This window comes from Phycodurus eques, chromosome 12, assembly GCF_024500275.1.
Source record: "Phycodurus eques isolate BA_2022a chromosome 12, UOR_Pequ_1.1, whole genome shotgun sequence".
Lineage (NCBI taxonomy): Eukaryota > Metazoa > Chordata > Actinopteri > Syngnathiformes > Syngnathidae > Phycodurus > Phycodurus eques.
The window spans coordinates 17026012-17041379 of NC_084536.1; the positions used below are offsets into that span (position 1 = coordinate 17026012).

General features: G+C 43.5%; 2 protein-coding genes across 2 annotated transcripts; both read left to right on the forward strand.

Moving 5' to 3' along the window:
• Positions 1-474: 474 nt before the first annotated feature.
• On the forward strand, positions 475-14793 carry hoxd3a (homeobox D3a). Its single transcript, XM_061692405.1, has 4 exons — positions 475-528; positions 11046-11105; positions 12549-13179; positions 13988-14793. Exons 3-4 carry the CDS (start codon positions 12678-12680, stop codon positions 14728-14730), a joined length of 1245 nt encoding a protein of 414 aa, XP_061548389.1. The 5' UTR covers positions 475-528; positions 11046-11105; positions 12549-12677; the 3' UTR covers positions 14731-14793.
• hoxd4a (homeobox D4a) lies at positions 3347-6386 on the forward strand. Its single transcript, XM_061692406.1, has 2 exons — positions 3347-4390; positions 4688-6386. The coding sequence occupies exons 1-2, from the start codon at positions 3985-3987 to the stop codon at positions 4984-4986; spliced, it is 705 nt and encodes a 234-aa protein (XP_061548390.1). The 5' UTR covers positions 3347-3984; the 3' UTR covers positions 4987-6386.
• Positions 14794-15368: the final 575 nt, after the last annotated feature.

Here is a 15368-nt window from a genome sequence, read left to right on the forward strand (position 1 = left end):
CGTATCATTGGCCCGACAGAAATGTGACAGCAAATTGTCCATTTCATGACACATTTTTGAATCCTACTAATTAATAAGAAGAGTAATAATAATAAGATAATTGACATTATTATATCAGTATGATTTTTAGGGTGGCTTAAATGGAAGGTGTCCATTTCAGTGCACACGTGTTGCCAGTGGTGTCACGACAATTGTGACCTCCCTCCCTCCCTCCTTCCCTCCTTCCCTCCTTCCTTCCTTGCCTGCCGTGTAGCCTCACCGCCATGATTGCGGAAGTGCAACTTTGGAGGGTTATTTATGGGCGCGCGCGCGCGCGCTCTCCTGAGTGGCTGAGAGGAAACACGTGACGCCATTAAAGTTTGCTTTATGGCCCGTGGCTTGACAAGACAAAATATAATTGTCATTGTGTATCGGCGAGCTGCTCCAGATGGGCCGGAGAGGAGCAAGCTCGGCCGGCTGCGCGTCGGACGTGGAGGTGGTGGAGGAGATTGTGGAGGTGATGGTGGTGTGTGTGTCGCCGGCACTGCGGTAAGACGGCTTTTTGAAAGCCTTTGCTGTATGGCCTTATGATGTCACACATACCTAACGCTGTTTCCTGCGTGGAAAATGGGGGCGGCTGCCGTGGGGGGAATGGAGTGGGGGCTTCCGGAGATGACGTTCGGCATGACTTTTTTTTTAATGGGGATTTTTTTTTTTTTTTTTTTTCTATTTCGAATTTGATTTATATTCAACGCGTGGCCTTAAATATGTACATTTCTTGTTGAAAATCACAGCTGAGCTTTTCTGATGATCAACTAAACTTACGCATGCATTGCTTCTCCCGGGCATGCACGTTCTGCTTTTGAACGGTAGGAATTGAGGACCGAGAAATAAAAAAAATAATAATCATAAAATAAAAATCACATTATTATTAAAAGATCACAAATATTTGTCACATGTGGCCTACAGCTCCAAAGGCCCGATGAACATTTGACCACATCGGAAAACACATCTAAATTACACTATACGCACTGCTATGTTTCGAATTTAGCAATTTAGCTTGCTTACTTAATTGAACAAAGTGTCCAAATGTGATATCAAATCATTCTGCTCTCTGTACGGTGGTATTTTGAGCTCTTCAAATGTAGAAATCCCTGAAATAGTGCCGAGTGAAAAAGAGGCCAAAACACTTCCTCTGAGTGTTGAGTTGAAAAACGCTGACTGTTTCATTCTTTTGTGCTGCATTTGGGCTTTGACCCGTCTCAAGTGCCGGCCTGGCGGCCAAGGTGAAAGGCAGGTCAGGCTGTCTCACAAACACACGCACACACATTGGTGCAATTACTGGTGCATCTTTTTCACATTTGTACACAGGCTTAAAACAATTGGGAACGAAGTTTGTGACGCCCTGCAAAGTTTCATCATGTTGATCCTGCTTTTCATTTGATCATTCAAGAAATTTTACTTAGCATCTTTTTTTTTTTAAAGAGTATTTGGCGGCAAAATACTTATTATTACATGGTATATGGATATATATATATATAACCTGCTGATGTTTTTTCTTCTTCCAGTAAAACTCACATTAATTGCAACGTAATTCTCTGTGGGCACAACATTCACGTTGACTTCAAATTTGTATTTTGATCACCCACTGGATCAACATGACAATATATATATATATATATATATATATATATATATATAATTAAGGTTCATTTGCTCTATACAACAATTAATCAGTAAGAGTGAAAGCTTGGATGCAGAGCTGTTTAAGTAGCTGCCACTGAGCTTATAGTTAATGGCTAAAAGGGAATTGGTCAAGTTATGCCCCCTTTCAGCTGTCAGAGGGGCTGAGAAATATATATATTTTTGTGTGTGGGGGGGGGGGGGGTTACTTTGGGAAATGATTTGGTGTGACCTCCTTAGCCTGTGTGAGGAAAAAAAAAAAACTGCATTAAGGTTGAGTTACATGGCCGGAGATTTCATTTACAATCCCCAAAAATAAAGGTGCTTCAGAGTATCTAAATTGGAATCCTGGTTCTGTAAGAGCACCATTAGACCCCATTGGGGTTCTTCAGTGGTACTTGGCTGGTTCTTTAGAAAGCTGAAACTTCTATATAGCATCGTGGAGTCCTTCAAAGGTTATAATTACCATTGGATTATGATTGGTCCTATATAGAACTATTAAGAAGTGGTGCTAAAGAGTACCCAGAAGCAGCTTCTCGATGTGCACAAGCCAAAGAACCACATTTGAGGACTATATAGAACTTTTACTTTGATTTTTTTGGTGTGTCTTGAGAAATATTTGTCACCATTTGGAGGATTTTTTTACATTATAACAAATGAATAGAACCCAAATTAGCTTTAGGAAAACAACTCAAATGCTAACTTTGAATTTTAATGTATGAATATATTGTTGCATTATTAAGTTGGATAGAGATTTAATTTCATGATGAGAGAAATTTGGCTCCATTTGGAGGATTTCTGGATTTAAAAAAAAATGAAATCAAACATTAACTACAGGAAATGAGCTCCAATGCTAAATTTGAATGTAAAGAGATGAAGTGATTTTTGCATTAGTAATTCTGATAGATTTGATTCCTCCTGAAGGAAATTTGGCACGATTTGAGGCATTTCTGCATTATAAAATTTTTAAATAAAACGTAAATTAGCTATGGAAATGAACTCAAATGCCAACTTTAAATATAAAGAGGTTAACTCGTTGTTGCACTATTTTATGTTGGACAGCAATTTGATTAAACCTGAAGTTGGCAACATTTGGAGGAGTTCTGCTTTTTAAAAAATGAAATCAAACCCAAATTAGATGGAATATGACACCGTTTGAAGGCTGTCTAAAATCTAAATGACAGTAAAACCTAAATTAGCTAAAGGAAATTCACTCAAATGCGCACTCTCAATTAGAAGAGGTCCATAAATTGTTGCATTCATATTCCAAAAGAGACATCAGAAAAGTCAAACATATTTAAAAGACTATTCTAAAACCGCAGGGAGACGACAGACCAACCATACCCCCCCCCCCCCCCCAACCCCCCCACCCACCCTTGACATTTATAATTGAGAGGAATGTCAAGAAGAAGCCTGAATAACTGGGTCATTATCAACAGGCAAATTGCAGGAAAACACACGCACACAGGAAGCAAGTCTATGGGGAAAAAAAAAAGTTTCCAAATGAAGACGTTTGCATGACTTGGCTCTCGACACTTGCAAGATCAGCTCTTGTTGCCGTTGTTATGATTGTTGTTACACCAGTGACGCCTCCCGTCGTCTATATATACCCTGTAGAACCGAATTTGTGTGATGAAAGTCCAGTCACAGATTCGATTCTAGGGGAGTATATGGTCGATGAAAAGACTGCGATGTATTGACATCCTCGGATTAAGGCAAACATCGCACACGCCTCCCCTGCTCTTGTTTCTCGGCTTAATGAATGATTCCCAGAGGCGGCCAATTGTTTGCGAGGCATGGCAGCAGAAGATGAAGGGATGAGCTTGGTGTAACTTTTGGATGACCCCCCACCCCCACCCCCCCCCACCCCCTTGACAAAGACAGTCGCCATCAATTGTCCTCACTCTGCTTTTATAGCAGGGGGCTTCTTCTTTGTCGCTTTTCAAAAGCTCACATGAGGGCTGCAGAGCTTGTTGGTTGCTTTACTCTCGTTCCTCTTTAGCATTAAATGAGAGGAATAAAGTGGTTTTGTTCTCTCGGGGGGGGGGGGGGGGGTGGACCTTCATTTTGCAGACGTGCGAGCAAGCAGATGTCTGAAGGTTTATTTTTCCTGCAGGAGTCTAATTAGGGGCATATTTGGAGAGGATGAAATTGCTCTTTAGTTGTATGTTTACCCGTGCGAGCAGCAGCGTCACCTCCATTGGCCCGCACGGTCACATGGTCCGCTAACTTTATTCAGTTGACACCAAAGTAGGAGGGCTTTATGGAGGGAGGAAAAAAGACAACTGGAGAAAAATTAGTATTTTCTACCTTCGCAAATTAATGGCCATGACTTCGTATATGGTGAACTCCAAATATGTGGACCCCAAATTTCCTCCCTGCGAGGAATATTCGCAGAATAACTACATACCTGAGCAGGGCTCGGACTACTTCAACCCCTCGCAGGACACTGACTTTCAGCAGCCGGCGATCTACCCACGCGAGAACTACACCGAGCAAGCGTTCGGCTGCAACTCAGTGCAGGAGTCTCCGGTGCAGCCGCGGGGTCACGTCCACGACACAGCCGGCCGGTCGAGCCCCTACGGCGCACAGACAGAGCCGGGCGACTCGGTCCACGTGGCCGCAGCCAGGACGTGTGGACAGCGGAACACAAAGAGCCCGAACGGCATCCAAGGAAAGCAGTCCGCGGTAGTTTACCCCTGGATGAAGAAAGTGCACGTCACCACGGGTAAGCTCGCCTTTTACGCGCGCGTGACGCGCTGCCGTACTTCGGAGATCATGCGGTGTAATGTTTATGGGAGCCTTTGAAAGGCCTTGCCAATTACACGAGTCGTAAATTTGATAGCTGGGGGGACAGGCCGCGAAACAGGCGAACGTCTAAAAAGCTCAAGGCTGGCTGGCGTTTCCTTTTATTTGTGCGTGGAGAAAAAAATAAATCAACAAAAACAACAACAACACTTTTCACATTTCGCTTCCTAAATAATAATGCTCTTTTTTTTTTGGGTTGTTGTTTCTTTCCTTGCAGTGAACCCGGATTACACAGGTTCCGAGCCCAAACGCTCGAGAACCGCTTACACGCGGCAGCAAGTTCTGGAGCTGGAGAAGGAGTTCCACTTTAACCGCTACCTGACCAGAAGGCGCCGCATCGAGATCGCACACACGCTTTGCCTGTCCGAGAGGCAGATTAAAATTTGGTTCCAGAACAGGAGGATGAAGTGGAAGAAGGACCACAAACTGCCGAACACTAAGGGCAGGTCGGTGCCGACCCCCGGCCACCTGCAAAGCCTCCACAAGGACAACCACATTGACATCACCTCCTTATAAACAAGGAAGAAATTCACTTGCATCGGACTTTTTGCATGGAGTGAACTCGTTTTTTTTTAATTTTTTTTTTTACTATTTTTTATTTAACAAAAAAAAAAAAAATCAGTATTGACCTGAGCCTAAGATATTAAAATAATAATAAATAAATAAATCAGTATTTTACCGCAGAAGCCCGACATACTTCCGGCAAACAGGCACCACCAATTCAACCAAACATTTTTTTGTTTTTATTATTATTACTTTTCTTTTTTTGATTGGGGGGCGGGGGGCTCAGTGAGGACATCCACTTTTTGTGGATTTAACAGTGTCGTCTGTCGCGGATTCACGCGGTCTTATAGGCTTAAGTAGCTTTATTTAGCACAGGGATGCCATTCGTTCAAATGGCACACATACAAAAAAAAAAAAAAAAAAAAAAAAAAAAAAAGCTCCTCTCTCAGTAATGCACAATTCACTTGAAGGAAAAAAATTGCAAACAGGAAAGGAACTCATACATTTCGTTCTTACTTCGTTACGTTTGTTTTAACTTATTTTGTACGATAAAAAGCATTTTTCCTTTTAAGTATTCCGACATAAGCATTCCTTATACGAATAGCCATTCTTCTTCTCTGTTGAAATTTTCCCTTTCCTGTCATGCCAATTTATTTTTGTAATTCTTCCTGGATGACATCGAATGTGTTTGAAATATTGCGGATATTTAGGTGAATGTTTAATTTTATTTATTTGCTTAAAAAGTGTACATTTTCGTATACCGCTGGCGCGCGCACGATGACACGAATGCTATTGCTTCAGTAACCTTTTGAAATTATACGTTTGCGCATGGCTTTATCTCAAGTTTCGTCTTAGTTTAATGTGAGAATGTGTTTTGCCTTCTTTAGTTACACAAAAGCAGTGGGGGTGTCGTGTCAGGTTTTATTTATATTAAAAAAAAAAAAAAAAAAAAAAAAAAAGAAGAGAGATTTGTTTTCATTTTTTAACCGCCATTGTCTGAAGACAAGCGAAGGCCCAGAAGCTCTCCCAGCCCGTGGACATCTTCTCTTTTTGGGCGAAGGTTGGTGGCAGGTTCATTCAGGGGACACGCTGCAGCCGCAAGGGCTGACCCCCGACACCCCTGACCCGGCCGGACAAGCTGCATTTTCTCCTTTTTCGCCCTCACAAACAAGCATTCGAAGCATTCAAAGCGAGACGGTGCGTGACTTCTCCAGCGGACTTCTTTCTATCCCCCCCCCCCTAAAAAAGGCACAGCATATATCTGATGTTCCGATATAGGCGTCATTGTCGACATGCAATGTCTTTTACCGGTCTTATTTTTGTACATGCTTTCTACCTTGTATTTGTGCATCGGGATGTGAGAAGTATATTGGAAACAAATAAAGATTTCTACTGATTATGCATTTAAATGATGTCGGAAAGGGAAAAGTGTCTGATTTCAATCAATCAATTCAACCATTCTAAAAGAAAATAAATAATTATGCAATGGATGGAAGATTTGTAATTTTTAAAAAATGTGTGTAAGCCTCACTTACAAAACAATATTGGCCATTTATTATTTGTATTTTGATTTTATTGTGACGCCACATGCACGGGCGCTTTTAGAACACATTCCACAAATGTGCGCCTTTTGGCTACTTTCAAGCATAAACGTCTAAACGTGGACTAAAATCATAACAAGGAAGCGAGTTAATTCATTCCGAATTGCATACATTTGGAGAAGATACGATAAAGCCCACCCAATTGCTGCAAGATCAAATGTTACACAATGAGAACGCCTTTCATCTCTTATGCGCAGTCTTAACTTCAACGCTGATCCTGACTTATGGTCCTTATTTCATTCTTTTCTTCCTCCTTTCATTTCTGTCCTTGCTTCTTTTATGCTCCTTTCCGAAATACAAAAGCAATCAAAACAACACATTCACTCAACTAAAATCATATATATATATTTTTTTTGGGCGTGGGGGGGTGGACGTGGACAGAAAGTGCCACATAACGCAAAAACCCTTTGGCTTGAAGTGAAGATGTTTTTTTAAGTCAAATTATATTTTGATTTGGTTTGAGAGGAGTGAAGTTTTCTTCCAGTCAAAGTGAACTGCGAACCACTGGTTTACAATTAAACTCACGCACTTCAGATGAACGACGTTCGCATGAACAATAATTTCACTCCCCCCACCCCTAAGTGTAGTGCACGAAGCGAGGCTATTTGTTGTACCCATTCATATATATATATATGATATATATATATATATATCATATATATATATATATATATATATATATATATGAATGAAACTATATATATGAATGAATATATATATGAATGAAACTAAATGCCTCAAAAATAGCGATACAAATTCACGATGAGGACTATTCAATAATTCTGCCACATGGTAAAGGACACGGTACTTTTGTGTAAACGTTCAGTGACTTCTTTTTTTTTTTTTTTTTTTTGAAATATGGCTTGATAAAATGCATTTTATTTCAATTGGGATGTGATTATTTGCTGTAAAATCACAACAGTGTAAACGGGGAGATGACTCATTCATTTTGTAATACTGCCCAAACTGCAGTGAAAATGCTCCAAATGGAACATGCATATGAATAAACTATGCCATATTCAAGATGATTTCATATGACACCAATTATTATTATTTGTCGGGAAAGATCTTGCAGCTCCTATTAATATCACACAAAAGGCCTCGAACAAGAACACACACACACATCCACCATGCAATTCAGGCTCTCTTGTGTGTCCGTCTGCCTTCTAATAAAATCAAAGTGATGTCCTTGAACGCATCACGATGGATGCTGAGGACGGATGGATGCCGCGCGCCCCATTAATATTCGCATATGATTGAATAGCAAAGGGTGTGATTGGACTGCACATGTTGGGGTGAGCAGCCGCGCTGACCTACATGTGCGCGCACCAATAAATGGCAGCCATAGGCGCCGTGCCACTTCCAATGACAGCCGCAACCGCTGCCGGGAAGAACAAGCATGCGCCAAGGCTGCCGCCGCTGCTGCTGCTGCTGCTGCTGCTGCTGCTGATCACCATCCGGCCATTTTTGACGCTGCCTCACGCTCCGCTTCTTTCCCTCCGCCTTCCTTCTCTTGACAACAACACAGTGCGCCGTCTTTTTGGGGCGCATTAGCAGAAAAAGCCACGCTGACACCATCTCGCTATAAGATTAAGCCCCCCCCCCCCCCTCCGCACGACCACCACCACCACCACCCCTCTCTCTGAGATCACGTGACCGGCCCGATAATTAATGCAGCTCCCCAACGCCCCCCTCGAAGCTCGGCGTCGTCATTAATCGCGAGGACTCTATCTAGACTTGAAAAACTGAAAAGATCCTCCTAAGGAGAGGGCAAAAAAAAACAAAACAATAATAGCCTCTAAGCAGCACAGCAGCGTCCGGAGCGACACATCCGAACGTGCGGATGCTCGGGTAGGTCCGATTATTCACTGCATCTTCCTTGTGTGCCCACTATGATTTGATGCATAGCGGTGTTTGGTGTGTACGATACAGTATGCCTGCTCAGTGTGGATGCGCCTTTAAAAATTCACTTGCAAAATGCCCCCCCCCCAAAAAAAAAAAAAAAAAATACTATTTGTTTTGTTTTTATCGACTACGTATTTGCAATGTTCTTTTTTTTTTCTTCTTTTTTAATTTGGTTAGAGGTGCAAGCTTGGCCGGGGCTGACACTTCTGGATCCTTGTAAATCATTCCCAGTAATTCCTGAAAGGGTGTGAGGGAGGGCGAAAGAGGGGGTGGGGAGGAAGGTGTGGGGGCAAGGGGGGGGGGGGGCGAAAACTGTAAATCTTTCACTTTTATTACCCTGTGCGAACATATGCTGCGACAGTAGCAGTCCTGAATCTTTTTCTTCACAGCGAGCACAAAAGCCCGACGCTCCAAACCTTCGCCTGCATCCCAAATGCTGTCCTCCCTTCGTTGTGTTATTGAAAGAACACACTTGTTTTCTCCCTGTCATTCTCGAGAACAATGGCCTTACCTTTCGTGTTGCCTTGCTATGATAATGTGATTTATTTTGTGTGCCATAAATAACACATTTGTGCTTTTTTTTTTTTTTTTTGGGTGTAAATTAAGGTTGTTGTTGTTGTTTTTTTTCAATCTTGCACGTTTTGCGACTGGCTTCGTTGCAGGAGTGAAGGAAATTCATCCTGCCCAAAATAATGCGGACGCAGGAAATAAACGGCAGGCTTTCTGTCCAAATGGATTGGTGAGATGGAGGAAGAACAATCACGTGAACAAATACGCTTGCATCTCGCAGGGCAGTGCCTTTATTTGTCATCATAAAGCTCCCCCCTCCTCCCCAAAACGAAATATTCTTCTGTTTAGTTCCCAAATCTACACGGGGCCTTACACTTGAATTCCTGCTTTTTCATTTGGTGATTGATTGCCAGCGAGGGTTTTTTTTTCTTTTTTTCCTCCCCCTCTTTCCTCTCCTTGCTGTGCAGAAATAAGGATACCCAATGTTGGCTTTTTATTGGTAGCCGAGCCCTTGCACTCTATCGGGAATACTGTCTCCACTGGTGTATGGAAATGTCTGCAAAAGAGCAAGATCAGGTTTAGGACAGCATTGTCTGCACACAAAAGGCGAGCTGAAGGATTTATTCGCGAAGGAGTCGGAGAGTGAGCTCGCTATCCGCTTTTTCTTTTTACTGTAAATGATGAATTGACGCCCAGGTAAGCAGCTGCATGGCGCAAAAGCAACCTTTAAGCAGGTTAATTTGATGCAAGCGCGTGATTTATTCCACTCGGAGGCGGAGGACGCTCGTTAAAGTGGTCGTCGTGCAATGGAGGATGCAGACCGACACCCCCCCCCCCCCCCAAAAAAAGGAGGCAGATTCTTAATTCTGGAAGGGAAAAGCCAAATATGATGGAGACGGAACTCGGTGCACTTTTCAGCTCATTTCCACGCGAGCCAGAGCGAAGGAAAAAGTAGAAGGCACTTTTCTTCTTTTTGACTCCCGGATCGTAAATCACATTAATTTGTTGTCTTATCGTCACAATGGCGTTTGCCGTGATTTATGTGGTTTGAGCTGCTTGGCTTTGTTTAAAAAAAAAAAACCTCAACTCATTGGTTGGGATTCGCGGACAAAGGGAAACCTTTTACATTTCTTTGCAGCATTTTTAGCCTTTAATTAAAACAATTTAAAATTACGATTTGTTTATTTTCATTATTACATGATTGCTTCTCCGCAGCGGTTTTGCCTAATTCAAAGCTCAATCACGTTTTAAAAACCAAAAACAAACAAACACACAATTCAGTTTCTTTAATGGCTGGAATTGACAAAACAGTAGCTCTACATTTCACAGATTAAAAGCAAATATCCAATTTTACCACAACAATTTAAATTATGATTATTTTTGGCTTCAAATAATTTGCGACTCCATCGTGTCCCGATGGAGATAATAAGTGTCTACACGGGAGTCGGGCCCATTGTGCGCAGCAAACTTACCGTAGCAGCGCGTAGGCGAGGAACACTGCGCTTTGAAAAGGCGAGCATGTCTGCTACTAGTCGCCCAGGGGGCCAAAAGCACTTGAGCAGCCCGAGATCGAGCAGCCTTTACAAGTAATTCCACGTCCGAGCCGTGTTTGGATGCTCAATCCCCATAAGGTTAAACGTGGACTTTCTTGGAGCCGATGCGGCGTGTGTGCACCGAGCAGCTTTCGGCTTCGACTTCAAGCTTTTAAAAGCGCTCCTCGTTGTTCATTAAACGTCGACTTGAAAAAAAAAAACAAAAAAACAGCTTATGACTGCTAAATATCTTCTTTGTATTAAAAGTGCACACGCGGGACTTTCCCCCCCGAGTCTTTCAGGCATCACGTGACAGACTGGGCTTTTAAATAGGGAAAATAAATTCTATTAAGAAGAGGGGGGGGGGGGGAAATCTTGTATTTTTGTTTCAAATATTGATTGCATTCACGTGTTTTATTAGACGCAAACGATTGATTATTATTAATTCATACACATACAATGTGTTATTTAAATTCAATCGTATTTCCTGCGGTGAGAAAATATATTATGATGTGTTTTGCAGGTCGAGCTGGGGCCGGTGATGAATGTTTAAAGGACACAGCAGACACTTGCGCAGGTTTTGGTGAGTAACACACACAACAACAAACAAGGCCTTTTGTTGCTGTTGTTTTGGGGTTCTGTTTCTTCGCATAAAGTGAACCCGCAGTGACCTAAACAGACACGAAGCATGGAAATGTAATTACTGACCTCCAAAATTCGAGGAGCTGCAACACACAAAACGCGTAATTGCAGTGAGATACGTGCCTTCAAAATGTACAAATCAAACGACGAATTTTCAGCGTGAGGCCGTTTGTTGTTATTTTATTTAATTTTTTTTGGGGGGGTTGTTTGGTTTGGTGCGCGCAAATCCTCTCGGTGGTGTGCAGCCGACGAATTCTGCTGCACAGCCCGCAGCGGGGCCCGCTTTATAGGAGCAGCTCGGCTCCATTATGAAATTCCTTCCCTTGCCTTCCACCTACGCTTAGTTGTTTTGCACTTGTGAGTGGAGTGTCAGTGTCAGTGTGTGTGTGCGCGCGCGCGTGTGGCTTTTGCTTTGCGTGTACGACGCGCACATTTGCGCTCATAAATTCTGCCTCGGCGGTCCACAGTGACAGGTGCAATTGTTATGCAGCGCGACGAGGACCACCACCAACATACACTACAGTCAGCTTTTGATATTTACGAGGCAACTTTAGTGCGGTGATTACGAGCCGCCAAAGGCTCCTAAATTCGCCACAATATTTGCTCTTTAATAGTCGATTTCAATATTTGCATACGCTGTTTATACTCCTACTCATTTGTGTGCAAGTCAGGAAATTAACAAATGCAGAAGAAAAAGACTTGATTGGATACACCTGCATACTTCAAAATAGCACTAAAATGACAATGTTCGTTCCAATTATGGATTGAACATTATTTTCTGATGAGTGGTGTCAAAGTGCTCTGCTGGGTTTGAAATGTATTCGGGCAAAATATGAGCAGCAATATTTGACACTTCTGCAAATGACAGGCTTCTTGTGTTGAATTGTATTCGATTGTGCAAGGTGTGTTGAGACAAGACAAACGATCATACAATTGCGCCAACCACGCCCACACCGACGACACACAACTGTGCCCCCCCCCTCCCCCCTTTCCTCACACACACATACATTATATTTATTGGTATTAACAGTAATAGCGCATCTTATTTCGGTGACCACGTGATCCAAAGGCGGCTGAGAGTGTGTGCGTCTCTCCATGTTGAACAATGCAAGACGCGCTTTGTCAGAGCTTGTGATTAGTGAAAAGGCCATTGTGTGTTGGTGTGTCAAATGCTGATTCAGCTTCTTTCTGAGCCCCACAGAGCTCTCTTTTTTTTTTCAGGCCGAGTTAAACTTTAACTATTTTGTGAGGCCAAAAGAACAAAACAAAAAAAGAGCCCAACTGGCCTTGCATCATAGGAAATCAGCACATTGACTGCCACCTGTTTGTTTTTAAAAACTTTATATGACTAAATCTATGTTTATAAATATTTCGGGGTGTATAGGTGACAGACTGGAGCCAAAGTGGGGGAGGCCAATCACGTGAGAAAAAAAATACAATAATCCACAAGCACACCACCCATGCCATTGGAGAGACGTTCCCTGCTTGATTGTCTTTGAGTGAGCAAACAAAAATGCAGAAAGCAACATACTACGACAACTCTGGACTCTTCGGGGGCTACGGTTACCCCAAGACTGACTCGTACAACTACGCCCATCAGTCCTACCCGGCGGCCAACATCGACGCAGACTACCAGGGCTCCGTGTGCCCCATCCAGAGCCCCGCTGTCCGGCCACTGACCCTCAAAGAGAGTGACTTAAATGGGGACTGCATGGGCCAAATCAGCAGCCAAAGCAACAACAACAACAACAACAACAACAACAACAACAACAACGCTAACAGCAACAGCAGCAGCAGCAGCAGCCAAGCGTCGAGTGTCGGGGAGCAGCAGCAGCAGCAGCAGCAGCAGCAGCCACCCTCGCCCGGCTCCAACGGCTCCGCGCCCCAGAAGAAGAAGCCTCCGCCGGGGAGCAGCAACCCGTCGCCCGCCCTGACCAAGCAGATCTTCCCGTGGATGAAGGAGACCCGGCAGAATGCCAAGCAGAAGACAAATAACAACTGCCCCGCTGCTGCAGGTATGATGGAGGTGCTTGTGCATGTTGTCACACTCTTGCTACACCATAATGGCGAGACATTTGCAGTGTCAAACTCATGGCCCGGGGGCCAGATACGGCCCGCTGGATCCTTTTGTGTGGTCAGTCATGCAAATGATGTACGGCTAATTCATGTTTCTGTAAAAAAAAGAAACAAAAAATCCGTGCCAGATTTGCAAATTGTCTCCACTTTTAATAACGTTGAGATTATTGAAAGTATTTTCTGTCACCGAATTTTTTTTTTTTTTATGAATTAATTGAGCAATAGTTGAGTTTATTTTCATTGACTCCTAATTACATAATGCACGACTCATTAGGATTGGGCACAAACACACAAAAAAAATGGAGGCTCCAATCATAATGTAGATGTTTTTGCTTGTACACGTTTAGCACACATTCTTGGTGGTTTCAACGATGATTCAACAGTTCTATGCAGCACCAAATGAGAACCAAAAGGATGCGCATCATAATTAAACTATCCAAATTCGGGGATATATTTTATGTGATGTATTGCATATATATATATATATATATATATATATATATATATATATATATATATGAGCGGCATCTGCTTCTGTGTATTAACCATAAGAAGTCGTCGGTGCTATACAGTATGTAGGGTATATACTACTCATGCATGCCATATAGAACTACCATCTACCAGCCCTTAAGAACCCCAGTGGTGTACAACGGTGCGTTAGGGATGCAGGGGTGCGCTATATATGAGGAGCTGACGTCATGACGCATCCATAAATTCACAGTCCGCGACCTTGGTTTTTGTTCGCAGGCGAGGTGAGCGACGAAAAGAGCCCGACCGGGCCGGCGTCCAAGCGGGTCCGAACCGCGTACACCAGCGCGCAGCTGGTGGAGCTGGAGAAGGAGTTCCACTTCAACCGCTACCTCTGCCGCCCACGCAGAGTGGAGATGGCCAATCTACTGAACCTGACCGAGCGCCAGATCAAGATCTGGTTCCAGAACAGGAGGATGAAGTACAAAAAGGACCAAAAGTCCAAAGGGATCGCGCACTCCCCGCTGGGGCACTCCCCCGACAGAAGCCCGCCGCTCAGCGGCCCCAATCACATCGGCTACTCGGGCCAGCTCGGCAACTCGCTGGCCTACGACGCGCCCTCGCCTCCGCCCTTCTCCAAGCCCCAGCAGAACATGTACGGCCTGGCCGCCTACACGGCCCCGCTGGGCGGCTGCATGCCCCAGCAGAAGCGCTACCAGAACGCCGAGTACGAGCACCACGGCATGCAGAGCGGCGCCACCTTCGCCGGCGCCAACTTGCAGGGCAGCCCCGTGTACGTGGGAGGGAACTTTGTGGATTCCATGCCAGCGTCGGGGCCCGTCTTCAACCTGGGCCACCTTCCCCACCCGTCGTCCACCAGCGTGGACTACAGCTGCGCCGCCCAGATCCCGGGGAACCACCACCACGGACCCTGTGACCCCCACCCCACCTACACGGACCTCACCTCGCACCAAGCCACTCAGGGAAGGATTCAGGAAGCGCCTAAACTCACGCACTTGTAATAGAAGTGGACAAGTGTGTGTCCGCGTGTGCCAATATTACGTCGCGCTCGTTTTATTACCTCACCGTCCTCAGAACTCCGAGCGAGTCATGTGCATTATTATTATCATCGCAGTATTGATATGACTATTATTGTGTATTCCCCCCCACCCCTCTCTAATTTTATTGAACAAGTGGGGAATGTCTGAGAATTATTGTTTCTTTTTTTCTTCTTTTATAAATATATAAATATATCCAGTGCAATGCGCATTTTGGACTGAATATTTGACTTGAAGTAAGACTTGTAGATGATGAACGTCGAAACTCATCAGTAGTGAGAAGGACTTTTTAGTCCCGTTTTTGTCTTTTTTTTTTGGTCAGGATCTCATCCTCCTCAACGTCTTTATTTATTCTCATGATTATAGAATCATCGTTTTTTGGGCCCTTATCTATTTATTATTTAACGATTGCACATTATTTATCGTTTATACGCGAGTATTTATACGTGTATTATTATGTTTTTTTTGTAAGGTTGGACAGATCAGTGCACTTGATGGCAAAACAGGGTTGTTGAACAAAAAAAAAAATAAAAAATAAAAAAAAAATCTAATTGTATATCGGGGACAAATGGGACATTTTATAGTGTATAAGCATCACTATG

Coding starts and splice junctions, on each gene's coding strand:
- hoxd4a (XM_061692406.1), top strand. CDS start 3,985: ATGGCCATGACTTCGTATATGGTGAACTCCAAATATGTGGACCCCAAA. Junction 4,391..4,687: donor GAAAGTGCACGTCACCACGG/GTAAGCTCGCCT, acceptor CTTTCCTTGCAG/TGAACCCGGATTACACAGGT.
- hoxd3a (XM_061692405.1), top strand. CDS start 12,678: ATGCAGAAAGCAACATACTACGACAACTCTGGACTCTTCGGGGGCTAC. Junction 13,180..13,987: donor CAACTGCCCCGCTGCTGCAG/GTATGATGGAGG, acceptor TTTTGTTCGCAG/GCGAGGTGAGCGACGAAAAG.